The sequence below is a fragment of the Neofelis nebulosa genome, chromosome 8 (assembly GCF_028018385.1).
Source record: "Neofelis nebulosa isolate mNeoNeb1 chromosome 8, mNeoNeb1.pri, whole genome shotgun sequence".
Classification (NCBI taxonomy): domain Eukaryota; kingdom Metazoa; phylum Chordata; class Mammalia; order Carnivora; family Felidae; genus Neofelis; species Neofelis nebulosa.
Window position 1 is genome coordinate 141,897,841 of NC_080789.1, and position 19,164 is coordinate 141,917,004.

Below are 19,164 nucleotides of genomic sequence, written 5' to 3' on the forward strand. Positions count from 1 at the left end.
AAACTGAAATTTGGGGGCGCCTGGGTGGCTCAGTGGGTTAAGTGTCCGACTTCAGCTCAGGTCACGATCTCACGGTCCGTGAGTTCGAGCCCCGCGTCGGGCTCTGGGGGGCTCTGGGCTGATGGCCCAGAGCCTGGAGCCTGCTTCCGATTCTGTGTCTCCCTCTCTCTCTGCCCCTTCCCCCGTTCATGCTCTGTCTCTGTCTGTCTCAAAAATAAATAAATGTTAAAAAAAAATTTTTTTTAAAAACTGAAATTTGGCAGAATGGGTACTATGGCCTCCCTCAACACCCTTCTAAAATACCAATGAAAAATATGAAAAATAAAAATAAGATTTTGAAATAACAGTGAAAGTAAAATAAACCACGACAGTAGCATTTGCCATGCTGTCCACCTTGCCTCGTGGCCTTCGCATCCGCTCTTCCATCTCCGTGCCATGCTCCTCCCGCACCCTCGTGCGGCCGGTCCCCTTCACACGGGCACTTGGTGAGAAGCCGTTCTGACTCCCACACCAAGGCCACATCTACGTGCATCGAGTCCTGCTCACCTACACCCACAGTCCCTTAAGATCTTTACCGTTCAACAACCGAAACATCACATTTACTTGAGTAGTAAACGCGTCTTAACGTCGAATGTCACTGCCACTGGAGACAAAACCGGGGTGGCAGCGACAGCCTCACCCTACAATCAGGAAGCGAAACGGGCAGTGAAACGAGAACGTTCCCACCAGGCAGGCGGAGCCACGGGAGTGCCCCGGACGGCCTACTGGTGCCATTCGTCTTCACGGACCCCGACGGAGAGGTGCTGAACTGCGGGGACCATTTCAGAAACGTGAGGACAGAAAAGCTACTGTGACTGAGCAAGGATCTCATGTGCACGTCACTCCATCACATCAGCACAATCACGGGTGCGGGAGGCCTCGCTCCCAGGCACATGCAGACTCAGCCACGCTCCACAACCGGGGCCCCGCGGGCCTGCCGCACTCCTACGCGCCCCGCGTGCCTGGGCCGAGCACCGCACTCCTACACGCCCCACGTTCACAACTCTGAGAAGGTAAAAGTACCGCCGCGGCACGTTCACGCTACCTTTGCGCTGTCTGGTACTGCTCCCAAATAGGCGTAACCTCGTCCACAAAGTGCAGGGCCACCGTCCCAATAGAATCCACGGGTAACTGGCCCATGGTTCGCAGATCCCTCCACCCACACCTACCATGCCAGCTGCTGGCAACCCTGCCGCGGCACCAGCCCGCGCACCTCACACCAGCCGGCAGGGAAGCCGTGCCAACAGGCAGGTGCCGTCCAGGGACTGCTGAAGCCACCGAGGCGAGGGCCCCACGGTGCGGCAGCCGGACCGGTCAGCTTGCGGACTCTGAACAGCCCCACAAAGGGTCACCCTGAGATGCAGTTACCTGCTTGATCTACATCACAATGGAGGATGGGCACTCAGAAGGCCGAGCAAAGAACATATTTACCCCTGACGAGTGAACTCCAGAAGACGCTAACAAAGGCGACTGCAGGATTCTCACCACTAGAGATATAAGTAAATCAAATTAAAAAACGTATCCTAGACTGTTTACCTGCACTGTCCAATACGGTAGCCAGCAGCCAAGTGTGGTTATTTAAATTCAGACGTAAATCAAGGAAAATTTTAAAAATTCCTCAGTCACACTAGCCACCCGTGTCTCTGTGCAGGCTGTTAAGTATCACTGCTGTTTTTCCCAGTTATTGAGGGAAGGGGAGCTGGTTCTGTTTCGTTTTGGTAACACACTCTTTTTCTCTACTCTGGAGACCTGTATGTATTTGACTATTTCTGGAACATTGAAAACACGATCAGCAACCAACTCACTTGTCCTTCTAACATTTCTCTTGGCAGACCCGTCCTCTCCTGCTCCGAGCTGTTCGTTCTTCGTATAGAAAGGCTATGAGATTTGCGTTTCTGTTTTGCTTGGCGAGCAGTGGAGCAACTCCCGCTTTCTGTGGGCATTACTTCTAGAAGGTGATGTCCCAGTCGCTCCTGCAATAAGCTGAACAAGAGCAGGAAAAGCAAGGACTTTATTTCTGATATGACAAACTGGAATAAAGGAAAATAGTAGAACATTGTTACTTTCAATTCCAAATCTCTCTACTATGGTAATATTTACCATGTAATTTACAATGTGACAAAGTAATGTGTTTTAAGACAGAGGCCACAGCCTTTGTTAATGAGGTAATTTTTTATCAAGTTTCATTAAGTTTTAAAAAAAAATCAAATAGCAAAGACAGGCTTAAACAATTCTCCCTTAACCAACTTTCCCCAGCCTCTGCCTGCTCCCCAGAGAGAACCAATTCTAATCACACGTTCTAGACTACAGATTCTAGAGCAATCTGTCCAAGAGAAATACAACACAGGCCACATGCCTTAACTGTAAATTTTCTAGCAGCCACATTAAGGAAAAGTAAAAACAGGTGAAATCACTTTTGATGATTTATTTAGCCAACTATGTTTAAAATACTACCACTTGAGGAGCGCCTGGGTGGCGTAGTTGGTTAAGCGTCCCACTCTTGGTTTAGGCTCAGATCATGATCCCAGGGTTGTGGGATTGAGCCCCTCATCAGGCTCTGCACTGAGCATGGAGCCTGCTTGGTTCGGTGGGTCTCCCTCTCTCCCCACCGCCACACATCCCTCTCCCCTGCTAGTGCTCACTCTCCCTCTAAAATAAAAAATTTTAATTACAAAAATAAATAGAACACTATCACTTTAGGCAACGTAAAAAACACTAACAGGTATTTCCATTTGGGTGCTGCATCTTCAAAAAAAATTTTTTTTCAACATTTATTTATTTTTGAGACACAGAGACAGAGTGTAAGCAGGGCGAGGGACAGAGAGGGAGGGACACACAAAATCTGAAATAGGCTCTAGGCTCTGGGAGCTATCAGCACAGAGCCTGACGCGGGGCTCAAACTCACGAACCATGAGATCATAACCTGAGCCGAAGTTGGAGATGCTTAACCGACGGAGCCACCCAGGCACCCCCGGGTGCAGTCTCAAAGGGAATCAGCCACACCTCACATGCTCACCTGCTCGGGGCTGCCATAAGACAGCACAAATCTGGACATCATTCAAATTTCTACATAATATAAACATTTTCACTTACCCGCTTTGGGCATTATCTACTTGTTTCCTGCTACTGATTCCCCCTCCCAATATCACAACCCTGTTACTTAATTTTAAGTAATCTATTTATTCACACATGATGTTTCTTTCTTCAACTGTAACTTGTGTTTAGAACATGACCTGCTCATTTTGTGTTCTTACAAATCCCTCCTTCTCCCAGTATATCTATTAGTTTATGTAATTTTAAGATATTCATGGACCTCCCTTCTTTACTGACAACGTCTTTGACCCTCTCCATCTCTGCCTCACTTTGTAAGAAAGGTTCCAAGTGTCCACTTTTTTCTCAAGCTCTCCCGCACAGCCATCCATCTCCTCTGTCATTTGAGAATGTCCTAGGAACACAAGCAGAGTATGTGCCTCTTCAAGTTTTGAGCTTCATGCTCTGGAGATCCATGCAAGTTGTACACGTACCAACTGTTACTTCCTTCTGATTGCTGGGTGTATTCCACAGCACGGAGATACTATAATGTAACCATTCATCTGTTTCAAAAAAAATTTAGTTCTTTCCAGTTTCTTACTATTATAAATAAAGCTACTATGAACAATAACATACAGGTTTTTGTGTGAATGTAAGTTTCCATTTCTTTTGGATAAATGACCACGAGTGAGATTTCTGGGACATATGATCAATGTATGTTTAGTTTTTTAAAAAATTTTGAGATATTAACTCACACATCATATAATTCATTCCCCACATTCAGCCCTGGGCAACCACTAATCTACTTTGTACATAAATTGGCCTGTTCTGTCCATTTCATATAAATGGGTTCCTACAATATGCGGCCTAATCTATCATGATTAGCTTTTTTCACTTAGCCAAGGTCCACCCATGTTATAGCATGTGTTGGTAATTTATTCCTTTTTATTGCCAAATATTCCACTGTACGGACACACCACATCTTATTAACAGTTGACGGACATTTGGTTGTTTCCATTTGCAGGTTATTATGAATAATGCCACTATAAATGATAACGTGTAGGTTTTGTGCGCATTTGTGTTTTCATTTCTCTGTGTACACCCATAGGAATGGAACTGCAGTAACTCGATGTTTAACCATGCTTAGTATTTTTAAGAAACCACCAAACCATTCTCCAAAGCAGTTATAATCTCTTATATTCCCATCAGCAATACAGGACATTCTATTCTCTGCATCCTCATTTAGTATGGTCACTGTGTTTAATTTTAGCGGCTCTGGTAGGCGTGCACTATCTTGTTACAGTCTTCATTCACACTTCCCCAGTGGCTGGTGATACTGCACATCTTTTCCTGTGCTTGTGTGCAATCTAAACATCTTTCTCAGTAAAATGTCTCCTCGCATCTTTTGCCCATTTAATAGGACTTTGGGATTTTACTGCTGAGATTTGAGAGTTCTTCAAATATTCTTCATGAGTTATGCATCCGGTATGTGTGTTGCCAATAGTTTCTCCCAATCTATAACTTTTTTTTTTTTTTTTTTGTAATTTGTTTTTTATCCCCACAGGGTTTTTCACAAACCAAAACCTTTAAATTCTGAAGAAATCCCATTGGTCAATTACCTTTCTCCTATAGATCATACATTTAGAATCATGTCTAAATACTTTTTAATCAATCCTATCTCCTAAAAATTTTGTTTTCTTCTTAAAATTATAGTTGTATAGTTTAAATTTACAGGCTACTCTGGGTTGATATTTTTAAGGTGCAAAGTTTAGATCCAGGGCTATTTTTGTTTTGGATTTTCTTGTTTTTGCTGGTATCCAATTATTTGAGCACATGTTGAAGACTATCCATCTTACACTGAATTGAGAAAGCTTGACATCTTGCTCAAAAGTTGATCGGCTATACACAGGTGGATTATTTCTTGGTTCTCTATTCTGTTCATCTGATCTATAGATCTCTCTCTCTGCCAGTAAGTTGTTGTTGTTGTTTTTTAAGTTTTATTTATCTATCTCTACACCTAACATGGGGCTCAAACCACAAACGTGAGATCAAGATTCAGATGCTCCATTGCCTGGGACAGGCACGCTCCCCTGCTGACAACAGTCGTGACTACCATGCTGTCTTGAAATCATTTAGTGATTACTATCATTTTTTTTCAAAACTGTCTTAGTTATTCTAGTTCTTTTGCCTTACCATATAAATTTGGAATAATCCTTCCCATATCTACAAAAATCTTCATGGAATTTTAATAGGAATTGTTTAATCTGCTCATCAATTTGGAGAGAAGTGGCATCTTTATCATGTTGAGCCTTCCAATCTGTGAATACAGTATATGTCTCAGTTTATTTAGATCATCTTTTCTTCCCTCAGTTTTGTAGACTTCCACATAAAAGTCCTACATTATGTCTTTTCAAATTTACACTGAAGTTTGTGTTTTTATTTTCTGAGTAATTTTAAATAACATTGTATTTTTATTTCCATTTTGTGTTAATTGCTAGTATCCTACACTATTGTTGAACTCATTAATTTCAGGAGAGTTTTTGTAGATTCTTTGGCATTTTCTACGTAGACTACTATATCATCTGAAGAAAAAAAAAAGACAGTTTTATTTCTTCCTTTCTGATCCACAGACCGTTATTCCTTTTTCTTATTGATCTGGCTAGGAATTCCAGTATTATGTTGTAAACAGTGACAACAAACACCCTGTTTTGTTTTGACCTCAAAGTAAAAACACTCTGTTTATGGCCATTAAGTATGATGCTAGCTGTAGGTTGACTGTAGATTTTGTCTACCAAAATGAGAAGGCTGCCCTCCTGGGAGTGTCATGAATGAGTGTTGAATTTTGTCATCTGTGTTTTCTGCATCACTTAACGGTGTGGATTTTCTTTAACCTGTTAACAGATGAATTATACTGATGATTTTCAAATACTAATCCAAATTTACATGCGTGGAATAAGCCCTACTTATGTATAACTTTCTTTAGTGACTGCTCTAGGTATTTTGTTTATTTTCGGAGAAACAGTACGAGCAGGGGAGAAGCAGAGAGAGGGGGAGAATCGCAAGCAGGCCCCATGCCATCAGCGCAGAGCCCAACGTGGGGCTCAAACTCACAAATCATGAGATCATGACCTGAAACAAAATCAGGAGTTGGATGTTTAACCAACTGAGCCACCCAGGCACCCCTAGGTAGTTTATTTTCACAACTATCACAGTCTACTGATTCTCAACATTCTACCAGTTCGTGGTCATGTACAGAAACCTCACCTTCCTGTCTCTTCACACTTCCCCATTTGTAACAGTCAAGTGAAATACTTCCTCTACATACACAGAGAACATCAAAGAGCTACACTTCAACCTCCAAACAGAAGAGGAGCGTCTATAGAATTTACCAAAGTTTGTTCTTTCCATTGTTCGTTCTTCCTTCCTGGTGTTCCCACATTGCTTTATATCATTTCCATTCTGTTTACAGAACTTCCTCTACCTATTCTAGAGAGGTAGGTCTGTGGTGACAGATCACGTGAAAGATGTTTTCCCTTGATAGAGAATTCTGAGCTGATAGTTCATTTCCTTCAGCACTTGAAAAGTAAGCCACTTCCTTATGGCCTCTATGGTTGCTGACAAGAAATCCACCATCAAATTGTTTTTCCACTACTGGTAAAGTGACATTTCTCTCTCACTGCTTTTTTTGTCATTAGTTCTCAGAAGTTTGACTATGATGTTGTCTTAGCATCAGCATGGATTTGAGTTTTATCCTGTCTGGGTTTCACTAAGCTTCTTGATTCTATATGTTTATGGCTTACCAAATTTAGGAAATATTCAGCCAGTATTTCTTCAGTATGTTTCAGCCCCACTGGCTCTCTCCTCTTTCTGGGATGATGACAAGAACAGTGGGTCTTCTGTCACAGTCCCACCAGTCACTGAGGTTTTGTTCACTTTTTTCCAGTCTATTTTCTCTGAATTGTTCAAATTGGGCAATTTCTATTTCTTCAGTTTTTCCTATGTTCTTTTCATTCTGCTGTTGTCATCCACTGGGTTTTTTGTTTCAATTAACACTTTTCAGCTCTAAATTTCCATTTGTTTCTTCCTGTGTTTCCTTCCTGAGACTTTAATGTTTTTGTTCTCCATTTATTTCAAGCATCACTAATTGCTCACTGAAACATTTTCATGATGGCTACTTTAAAATCCCTGTCAAATCATCTGCCATACCTGTGTTGCTGTCCGTGGTCTTTTCTTATTCAAGTTGAGATTTTCCCAGTTCTTCATATGACATGTAATTTTCTAGTGAAGCCTCAACATTTTGGATTTGATGTTATCAGACTTGGAATCTGATTTAAGTCTTCTATTACGGCAGGCCTCTAATGATGATGCCCCAGCAACTTGTTTCTGCCAGGTGGACTGAAAAATGGAGACGGAAGTCAGCATTCTCCGTTCAGCCTCCACTGACCTTGGGTGGAGGTACTCCTCAGTGCTGCTGGCTGGGCTCTAAGTTCAACCTTTCCCTTGGCTTCTACTCACACCACCCTAACTAAACCAGAGGTCCCTTTTACTACACCCGGCATGTCCTCCTTACCACAGGTGGTGGTGAAACTCCTGAATCTCTACTGGGCTTCCTCTGACGCCACTCCGGCAGGAAAGGCACACCCTTATCACGCAAAAGAGATGAAAATCCCACCTCACCCAGGCTTCCCTGGTATTACCCGGCAGAGAGTGTCACCTCAACACAGCTTGTCAAAAGCGAAAGTCCAGATTCCCCATCCAGGCTTTGAGAAGAGTGAGGGTGGGGGCTGCAGTGTTTTCTAAGAGCATCCTGTCTCCAAGGCTGTCCTTTTCCCGGTCTTCTGACTACAGAGAGCAGGCTTTTCTTGAGGTTTCTGATCTGAGCTCTTTGATGTTGCCAGGTTGCTACTTCTTCAGGCCCAAGTCTGGGATATATGTGGCAAAAAGAAACCCAGGGCACTCAGCTCTGTGTCATTTCTCAGGTCCCGATACACCAAGTCACCAAACTTTCTTCTCTCCACCTTTCAGTCTTGTATGTTTTCTAATGTCTAGGGTTTTTAGCTATACTTAGCAGAACAGGGAAGGACATCTACTCCATCTTTCCTCAATCACAAAACCAAAGATCTTTTGTGCCTCAAATTACATATATACAGACCTTGTTTTAAAATGGCAACAGGAGGGGCGCCCCGGGGGGCTCAGCTGGTTAAGCATCTGACTGGCTCAGGTCTTGCAGTTTGCGAGTCTGAGCCCCACATCGGGCTCTCTGCTGTCAGCACGGAGCCCGCTTTGAATCCTCTGTCCCCCTCTCCATGCTCCTCCCCCACGTGTGCTCATGCTCTCTCTCACTCTCTCTCTCAAAAATAAACATTAAAAATATATATAGGGGCATCTGGATGGCTCAGTCAGCTAAGCGTCTGACTTCAGCTCAGGTCATGATCTTGTGGTTCATGAGTTCGAGCCCCACATCGTGGTAGAGTCTCTCTCCCTGCCTCCTTCTGTCTATCCTTTCCCCACTTGCACTCTCTCTCAAAACAAACTTTTTTAAAAAATTAGATATATATACCATATATATACATTAAAAGTGGCAACAAGAGGGGTGCCTGGGTGGCTCAGTCCGTTGAGTCCACCTCTTGACTTAGGCTCAGGTCGTGATCCCAGGGTAATGGGATGGAGCCCCATATCAGGCTCTGGGGCCCCATATCAGGCTCTGCGCCAAATGTGGAGCCTGCTTAAGATTCTCTCTTTCTCTCTCTCTCTCTCTCTCTCTCTCTCTCTGCCCTTCTCCTTTGCTCGCATGCATGCTCTCTCGCTCTCTCTCCCTAAAAAAAAAAAATAAATAAATAAAGATAAAATAAAATAAAATGAAAAGAAAGTAAGTCTTGCTTTACAACACACTAAAAACTTTCAAATTGGTCAACTAATTGTGTTTTTAGGTTTAAAGTCTGAAATCTGTTAATTTATTAAAATTACCATATATTTTCTATAGCATTACGTAAACAAAATTCAACTGTCAAATCTGAAAAAAAGGACACACAGGGGCACCTGGATGGCTCAACTGGTTAAGCCTCCAACTTCGGCTCAGGTCATAATCTTGCAGTTTGTGGATTCGAGCCCCATGTCGGGCTCTGTGCTGACAGCTCAGAGCCTGGAGCCTGCTTCGGATTCTGTGTCTCCTCCTCTCTCTGCCCCCCCCCCCCCACGCTCATGTTCTGTCCCTGTCTCTCAATAATAAATGTTACAAAAACATTTTTTTAATAATAAAATAAATAAAATAAAATAAAACAAAACAAAGGACACAGAGGGGCACCTGGGGGGGCTCAGTCAGTTGAGAGCCCCAACTTGACTTCAGCTCAAGGACCTCGTTGCGCAACGGTAGCACGTCTGACTCCAACTTAATTTCAGCTCAGGTCATGATCCAGGGTCATGGGATCAAGCCCCGCGTCAAGCGTGGCACTGAGCATGGAGCCTGCTTAAGATATTCTTTCTCTCTCCCCATCTGCCTCTCCCCAGCTCATGCTCTCTCTAAAACAGAAATAAACAGGGGCGCCTGGGTGGCTCAGTCGGTTAAGCGTCCCACTTCAGCTCAGGTCATGATCTCAGTCTGTGAGTTTGAGCCCTGCATCAGGCTCTGTGCTGACAGCTTAGGGCCTGGAGCCTGCTTCGGATTCTGTGTCTCCCTCTCTCTCTGCCCCTCCCCTGCTCATGCTCTGTCTCTGTCTCAAAAATAAATAAAAAACGTTAAAAAAAATTTTTTTAATAAAATAAAATAGAAATAAATAAGGGGTGTTTGGGTGGCTTGGTCGGTTAAGCGTCTAACTTCAGCTCAGGTCATGATCTCACAGTTCATGAGTTCGAGCCCCACATCAAGCTCTCTGCTGTCAATACAGAGCCCACTTTGGATCCTGTCTCCCTGTTTCTCTGACCCTCCCTCACTAGCGCTATCTCTCCAAAATAAGTAAATGTTAAAATAAAAATAAAGCAATATTAAAAAGGACACTTAGAAATAAGATTACTGTATTTTTTGTCTCCAAAATTTTCATTTGGTTTTCTTTTTAATCTTCTACTTCCCTCACTTTTTTGGATATTCTATGTGTTAAAGCAAGTCACGAGGCCAACCCAGACTCAAGTGGAGGACAAACAGACTTAACCTCCTGAAACAAAAAGAATGAGAAAGAGTTTGTAGCCATCGTTCATCCATCACACCTCACTCCATTTACCAATTCTGGCTATACAATGAATACCATTCTGCTTCCCTAAAAAAAATGTCAGTGAATGGAACTGATTTTGCCACTTCACACACTTAGTGGAATAAAATGGATATAAATGAACCGCTGAGCTAAACACCTACTCAGAATAAAATCCAGCGAAGAACACCACAGTTAAGAATGTGAGTTTTATAGCCACGCAAACCCCTACCCCCAACTCTTCAAAGCACTGGCTTTTTTGTCATGAAGCCGCAGCTCAAACGTTACCTTGTCAAAACGGCTTCCTCCGACCACTGCCAGTCGCAGCACCACAGGACCCTCACCACCTTTGTGGTTTACTCACTTAATGAGTGTTTCCCCCACGGCACCATCAACACCAGGAGGACTGGAACATTATTTTGGCTCGCTACTGCCCGTGGGTCCCACCACACTGCCTGCCGTAAGTGCATCCCCAAAGATTTGATGAATGTGTAAGTGAATGAAAGAGCACTATGTCCGCCACTAAGCTGGGTAATCTCTGTCAACTTACTTAGCCGCCTTCCTAAAGCTTCATTCCATCACCTGTAAAGCAGGGATAGCAACAGCATTTACCTCATTAAGTCATTCATCGAATAATCTTCAAGTTCATAAATATACTAGGTACTGGGAATATGGCAGTAAACTAAGCAGACTTGGTCCATACTTTCAGGTTACTTAGAGCTCTAAGACAGACCTTAAATAGAATCTCATAATCTATTACAGAAGTTATAAACTGGGATGAGCGCTTATATTTGTGTGAAAGACACACACAAATATTATGAGGAAAAAAAGAAGATACCAGCTGAAGAGTTAGGAAGACTTTTCTGAGAAACTGACATTTAAATTGAGACTGAAGAATTAGTGTTAACCATGTGGAAAACAGAGGAGTGGGGGTATTCCAGGAACAGGAACAGCATGTGCAAATGCCCAGAGCTGGGAATAAGATTAGTTTATCAGAGACACTAAAAAAAAAAAGATAACGTGGCTAAAACATTGCAAACAGTGGAGAGAATGGTACAAGGTAAGTGGGAGAGGGAGGCTTAGATTCTGTTCATGTTTACATTTTATCCTAAAACAAAAATGAAGCCACTTCAAAGTGTTAAATAAGAGACACTAGATTTGCATTAAAAATCACTCTTGCTGGTGTGTGGAAAACATGTAGAAAAATCAGATGACTAAGAATGGAGAAGTCAGTTAGGAAGTTAATAAAACAGTCCAGGCAATTAATTATGATCCTTAAAATTAGAGGGTACATGAATGGACTGGGGTGTGGAGGGTGGGTGCATAGAGAGGGGTCAAGAACAGCCTTCATTTCTGAGGTAAGAAGTAGGTGAAACAAGTATCAGATTATTGAGATGCGGAAGCAGACGTGGAGAAGAAATCAAGACCTAAATATGGAACATTTTATGTTTGCAAAAACTGCCTTTGAAATATTTAGAACACAAAGAAGGAAGGAGGTACTTAAGTCTGGAGATGAGAACTGGCCTGCATTTATAAATCTGGGAGAGGTCTACACTGAAAGTAAAAATGGGCATTTGGACCCCATCGGGCCTCCAGACCCAACGCCTTACCAAACATCACTTTTTTAACAAGAAGGAAAAAAAAGAGTTTACAATGAACACTACTGAGAGAGATAAACAACACATAATAGAACTGGCACTCCCTTAAATGCCATACAGAAAAATTATTTCTGACTGAAAAATTAAAAACAAATTTTTCAGGGCGCCTGGGTGGCTCAGTTGGTTATGCATCCGACTTCAGCTCAGGTCACGATCTCTCGGTTTGTGAATTTGAGCTCCACGTTGGGCTCTGTGCTAATAGCTTGGAGCCTGGAGCCTGCTTCGCATTCTGGGTCTCCCTCTCTCTCTACCACCCCTCCCCTGCTTGTGCTGTCTTTCTCTGTCTCTCAAAAACGAATAGTAAAAAAAAAAAAAAAAAAAAAAATTTTAAACAAATTTTTCAAACGTTTATTTTTAAGAAAAAGAGATGGAGGGAGGGAGGGAGGGAGAGAGGGAGAGAGGGAGAGAGGGAGAGAGAGAGAGAGAGAGAGAATGAGAATGAACGGGGGAAGGGCAGAGAGGAAGACACAGAACCCGAAGCAGGCTCCAGACTCTGAGTTGTCAGCACCAAGCCCAACACAGGGCTTGAACCTGCAAACCGTGAGATCATGACCTGAGCCAAAGTTGGATGCTTAACCAAATGAGCCATCCAGGTACCTGAAAGAATAAAATTTTTAATGAAATTTAGGTTTGAAAATTTGAGAAATTAGAGATAGTTGAAATAAAGACGTAAAGAAAAATAACGGCAGAACCTGTATAGACAGATTTCATATACACAAAGATTACACTGATGATAAATTTCACAAATTTGAATGTAACAAAATTAAACTGTTAAACAAGTCACATGATCCCACTTAAGAGTATTTCAGTAATTTATTATTTTTTTTAAGTTTTATTTAAGTAATCTCTACACCCCACGTGGAGCTTGAACTCAGGACCCCAAGATCAAGACTCACAAGCCCTTCCGACTGAGCCAGCCAGGCACCTCTCAGTAATTTTTCTTAATGGAAACATTTAGGAATTAGTTAACTGTGCCATCTACAAAAAAAAAAAATTGGCCAAGAAATCAAACTGACTTAATGGAATCTTACTCCGAAATTATATTCTTCATAGAAATATAGGAAGACAGAATTGTTTTTCAGTGATTACACATTAAATTAATAACCTCATTAAGCATCTCGCCTGGTATTTTGTTTTTTTTTTTTTTTTTTTTTTAAGAGAAAGATTCCTTCCTTTTATTTATTTTTTTTTTTTTTAATTTTTTTTTTCAACGTTTTTTATTTATTTTTGGACAGAGAGAGACAGAGCATGAACGGGGGAGGGGCAGAGAGAGAGGGAGACACAGAATCGGAAACAGGCTCCAGGCTCCGAGCCATCAGCCCAGAGCCTGACGCGGGGCTCGAACTCATGGACCGCGAGATCGTGACCTGGCTGAAGTCGGACGCTTAACCGACTGCGCCACCCAGGCGCCCCGACACCTGGTATTTTGTAAGTCACATTTTGTAAAAGAAGAAAAATACCAAACCCCTGTGAAATCGGTCCTGAGAGAGCCTCAGAGAAATAAGATTTTATCTTTACACATTTCAATCAAGTAAATAAAACAGTAAAGGGTTTTTCTTTCCGCTCTGAAAACCTGAATCAGTGGAATCATTCTGATAAGTATATGCTGGAAAGTTAATGCATTTCAAAGATTCTACAAGTTGGTTATAGACAGGCAAAAACTGCAAGATCAACCTTCCTTTCACCTCAAAGTTGTAGGTGTTCTGGCTTTTGGATTTTTTCTTGTTTTTTTTTTTTTTTTTAAATCATATCTACACCAAACGTGAGGCTTGAACTCATGACCCTGAGATCAGAAGTCACATGCTCTACAGACTGAGCTGGATGGGCACCCCTCAGAGTCGTAGGTTCTGAATCAATGATTTTCTCTCTCAAGTGTCCTACCACTGGCTTTCCAGACACTGCACTCTCAGCAGGAAATAAGTCTATTCAACTAACTTAAAAATCTTCACCCTCTGCCTTTCACTGGAGCTTTAACCTCCCTCCTCCCCACGTGGTGTTGTTCTGGGCTCTGCTTGCTTCTGTCACTTCACCAAATAGTCCATATCCTGGTAATCTTTTCACACATATCAATTTCCAACCAACCATATACACTTCAAACAATTATAAATCACAGATGCGGAACAGGCTTTGGCTCTCCAAAACCTGGCATCGAATGGAGATTTCTCACCCTGAGCAATGTTTATCCCTTAGCAACTTTCAAAGCTTTGTGAGAAGCCATCTCGAAGGGTAGTGCTAGTCACGGTGTTATCAGCACCCAGATTACCCGGCCTCTTCCGCTCACTTCCACAGCCACATCCACCAGGCTCCCAGAACTGCACTGGTAGGCTCCTCCAGTCCTTCTAGCTTCTTTTAAGTCTCTTCTCTTTTCCCATTGATAATCTTCCCATCACCATTTTCTCCCGGAACCTTCTCTAAAATTTGCTCTCGTCCTCTTCATTCACATCCTCCACCTCCTCCAGCAGTCTTCGCTGGTGCCAACACCCCTTCCTTCCGCACCAGACCCTCCTGGAGGAGAACATGGCCCAGTCCGGCCCGGGGACCAAAGTATGTATTGTCTTCACCTCAGCATAAGTCAGTATTAGTATCAACTTTATAGAAATGCTTGAAAAGTTTAAGGATTTTTCAGGTTGAGATCATGGAGAGAGAGCCAAGGAAGCTGCAGGTGTTTGAAAAAGGAATATTGAAGTGATATAGCATGGAATCCAAGCTAGACAAGGCAAGCTAGACAAGGAAGGAAGTGCCGATGGAAAGTACTGGAGAGACACTGGTAACAGATGGAAAACTACCACAAAGGTTTGGTGTGAGGCTCACATGGATCGGTAGAAACAGCAGCCACTAATATCCAACATCCCTGAGGACGGTTCCCAACTATTTAATAGGCCAAACACTTTATTGAAGTAGTCATAGAACTTTGGGAGGGGCAGAGAAAGGAAAAAAAAAAAAAAAAAAACTGTAAATGAGAAAAAAATTTCTTCACTGTAAAAATTATCTGTTATAATCAACGTTAAAAGTAATGTCGTTTTACTTAAATACAAACAAAAACAAAAGCCTGAAATTCCAAAAGATAATTACTTTTCTTCAAAATATTCACATTAACCATTATTAAAGGGCAGACCACATTAACAAGGCCTACGAAAAAAAAAAAAAAAACCCCTACTTCTTCAAGCATGGGGCATGAACTCACGACCCAGAGATTAAGAGTCGCCCTCTCTACCAACTAACTGAACCAGCCAGGTGCCCTAATCCTCCTAGTTTTTGAAACATTTTTTTTCAAGGAAGTATGAATAGTTCCCTCCAAAACTCCAACCTCCCTGTCCCACCATCCAAATACACACATTTAATATGAACTCTCCTGCCCTTGTCACATGCTGTCACATGTGTATTACCCCATTTACAAAATATTACTCACAACTGTATACATATCCAGTGGGACTTTTAAACATTTTCTTTTAGCAAGAAAAGAACACTTGAGTAGTTAATTTCATGAATGCTAATCATATGCAAAAGAATGGCCAAAAAATGTAATCTCTATGTGGCACTTAAAAGTATAAAACGCGAGGGGCGCCCGGGTGGCTCAGTCAGTTAAAGTGTCCGACTCTTGATTTCATCTCAGGTCCTGATCCCGGGGTCGTGGGATCCAGCCCTGCAATGGGCTTCACGCTGGGTGTGGAACCTGCTAAAGATTTTTTTTTTTTTCTTTCTTTCTTTCTTTCTTTCTTTCTTTCTTTCTCTCTCTCTCTCTCTCTCTCTCTCTCTCTTTCTTTCTTTCCCTGCTAAAGATTTTCTTTCTTTTCTTCCTTCCTTCCTTTTCTCTCTCTCCCCGCCCCCCTTTGCCCCCTCCCCTGCTTGTGTGCGTTCTCTCTCCAAAAAAAAAATAAAATAGGCATGTCTTTTAGAAAAAATAAAAACAAGAAAGTGAGAGTGTAAAATGTGACTGAATTTCCCCAAGAAGCTCAATAAAGTTCCTGACATTTTATGGTTCAAGCCCTGTGACCTGCATTCCTCGCGGGACGAAACACCAAACCCAACTGCTGAGCAGTATCTACGCAGAGGGGAAACCCCAAAAATCGGTCATCGTTCTCAACCTGCCTAAACTGTTTTGCCATTGATCTAGATGAAGGCTCGGAATACATGCTTTCACTTCTGTGAAAGACACTGAACTGGGGGGCATCACTAACCGGAAAATAACCGCCAAGGTTCTTCAAGAGCAAGTGCAAAACAACTGAACGGGCTAACAGAGCTACCCCGAAACAAAGTGCCAGAAGAGACTGAGAGGAGAGGGAAGAAGCGTAGTGCGGGGGGCTCCTCGAGAACGCGTGGCACGCGTACACACAGCATGACCTTCTCAATAACAAACCGAAGCTAGGAAATGTCGCACAGCGGGTGTTAGATATGGCCGGGGTCCGCTACTCCCCGTGTCCTTGGGCACTACTCCCCCTCGGCCGGACCCCGTCTAGGCACCGCGTTCGAGCTGCACTAGGAATCCGGACACCAGCACTCGCTCACAAGAAACCCATGCCAACGAGAGGGGTGTGCGGAGGAAGGGGACCCCCCTCGACGCCGCTTTATTCCTGGGACACTCCAAAGGTCACAACCTAGAGGCCGCTGGAACCGGAATAAAGGAAACTTCCCAACAAGCCTCTCTCCTAGGACGAGGCCTGACCTCCGGCCTCTCAGCTCCTGCAGACGGCGGAGCCGAGGGGAGACCGAGGGGGACGCCCGGGGTCCCTGGAACGGACCGACCCCAGCCCTCGCCCCGCAACAGGGCGCGCGGGTTCGGGAGGAGTCGGCGGGGGCGCTGGGCGGCCAGGCCCCACCCGCACGCCCCCAACCCCGCTCGGAGACCGCGGCCCGCCTGCACCGGGGCCATAGTCCCAGCAGGAAAATGACCTCCCGGAACTCACCTGTCCTGCCGCCGCCGAGCCCGCCGACCCCCAATGACAACCGGGCCGTGTGTTACCGCCCGTCCGTTCTCAACCTCGCGGCACTCGACACACACTGGGAGACGCTGGACACCAAGTCTCCGCCCTGACGCGGCCCCGCGACCCGGCACCCTGACGCCCCGCACTTCCGGCACCGCCGGAAGCTCCGGCCTCGCCTCGCGCCCAGGCCGCCGGAAGTCCCAACACGACCTCCGCCCTGCGCCGGAAGTCCCGTCCGCGGCCGGCGCCTCGACCCGGGCCGCCGGAAGTCCCTCCCCTCCCTCTACTCGCGCCGGAAGTGCCGCGTCCGCCCGCGCTGCCGGGGTCGGGGCGCGTGGGAATCCCGGGTCAGCGGGGACGCGGGGGCGCGGCTCGGCCCCCGGGACTGCGTGCCAGGGCCCCGCGGGGCCGGTGCTCGCCTGGAGGCGCGGCCCGAGGGTCCTAGCCGCGGCCGGGGAGGCGCCGGCAGGGCGCACACCGGCGCGGCCCACGGTACTCACGGCGGCGGGCTCCCGTGGGGGTCCCGGGCCCCCACAGGTTCGCATCCATCGGCTCGGGCCGTGGGGGGGGCTGGCGGCCGTCCAGCCCCGCGTGCTCCCCGCGGCCCCACGGTTCCTCGCGCGGCTCTTCCCCGCGCAGCCGAGACGCAGGAGGCTGCTGGTCCGCGCGGGCGCCCGGTGGAGGTAGAACTATTAATATTGCAGCTCATCTGCAGAGGATGACTCATCCGCTTTCCTTTCTGAAATATTTGTTCGCCATTGGCTAAAAAGAAAAAACAAAATCAGCTGCTCACTGCAAAAGGTGGGACTTTGTCGTCTCTGGTCTAGGCTGGAAAAGGGACAGAAGACTGGAGTCCTTAGGCGGGTGACCATCCTCTGCTCTACAGACAGCTCTACTTAGGCGTTGAAAGCTTACCTGGATTAAATCAGAAGTGTGGAAACATTTTCCATATATGTGGGTCAACATTCTTGCTCTTTCCTTTAAACACAAAAGCTCACCATTCAAATTCAAGAAGCCCTGATGAGAATGTTGCACCAGAAACAAATTTAACGTATTTGGAGATCCAAGTAACCACAAATTATGTAGAATAAATCCTGAAGTTATTTATGCATTAAGTGTAGCAAAAGCTTAGCCCTAAGAAAGAATTCTGTAAGAAACTAAGTGGTTCAAACTTTTGGAGGTTGTGGGAAACATTTAACAGGGAAGAGAGATTTTCCTCTACTCTGCAGGGTTCTTCTGTCTGGTCAAAGAATTCAACTGACATGAGACAGATTAGCAGGAAAATATAAAATTTAATTAGTAATGATTTATTAATTCACGAGGAATTCACGTAAACATGAGAGCTTCTAAAGACAAGGAAAATGAGATTCCTATGTCATCCTGAAACCAAGAAGGGGTAGGGGCCTGGGACTTCAAAGGGAAGAAAGCAATGTTTGCTGAGCCATCCAGAAACAATGGAACAGAGAGGACTTTGATTAGTTTGCTAGTTTCCTCCCTGTCCACCATAGCTAGGTCATATTCTACAGTAGCTTGTGTGGTGATAGCTTCTTTCCTGGAACAGGTCTTCTGTCTTAAATCTTTTAGGCAGTTTGGGAGAAGGGGGAAGCTGTCAGAGTTTCTGAGTCTTTTCATCTTTGCTTGTTTACAGGTCAAAATAATCTTCATGCCTAAGTGGCACATCTTGGGGTGGCAAATTTTGGTTCCCTACATAGTCAGATAACAATTTTATTTAGCACCTAATATGCAGAAGGGATTCTCCTGGGCATAGCAGCAGATAGAAAAGCTTTATGAACAAAACCATCTCCAGGGAACTCACATGCTTATATGCGGTTTTACTTTGCACAGCATCTAGTTTGGATGAAGTCTAGGATATTGTCAATTGAGGTAATTTTTTTCTTTGATATATTTAGGATTCCATAAAAGTCACTATATCTAAATGAGTGCATCAATGAGGTGTCACAAAACTGACGATGGAAAGGAGTCAACACTTTGAGGCCCTACTGTGCGCCAGGCACTTCGCATGTTTGATAATTTATTTAATCCTCAAAACAGTAAAATAAAAATTATCCTAACTTGATTTCTAAGTAAGCATGAAAATGTTAAAATTACTTGTCACAGGTCAAAAAGCTAGTATTCAGTGGAACAAAGATTAGGTTAAAATCCAGGTCCACATCAGAGCTCACATTTCTACCATATATTCCTCTGATGAGGCTACTATAACAAAATACCACAAACTAGGTGGCCTAAACGATAGAAATTTATTGTCTCACGTCTGGAGGCTCGAAGTCCAAGATCAAGGTGTTGTCAGGGTCGTTTCCTTCTGAGAGCTGTGAG

At 44.2% G+C, this 19,164-nt stretch overlaps 1 protein-coding gene across 9 annotated transcripts in view; it reads right to left on the reverse strand.

Moving 5' to 3' along the window:
* The window catches only part of WDR37 (WD repeat domain 37), a 79,873-nt gene extending 62,253 nt beyond the window's left edge, over positions 1 to 17,620 (reverse strand). For 2 of the 9 annotated variants that reach the window (XM_058682035.1, XM_058682034.1), the window contains exons 1-2: positions 17,331 to 17,611; positions 1,845 to 2,022 (exon numbers count right to left, since the gene is read on the reverse strand). In XM_058682035.1, the coding sequence (XP_058538018.1) occupies positions 1,845 to 2,022; positions 17,331 to 17,557 (405 nt within the window). In that variant the 5' untranslated portion in view covers positions 17,558 to 17,611. Of the gene's footprint in view, positions 1 to 1,208; positions 1,821 to 1,844; positions 2,023 to 16,812; positions 17,013 to 17,330 lie in introns of those variants that run through there. The other 7 variants (XM_058682033.1, XM_058682032.1, XM_058682037.1 and 4 more) reach the window with 7 other exon arrangements.
* Positions 17,621 to 19,164: the final 1,544 nt, after the last annotated feature.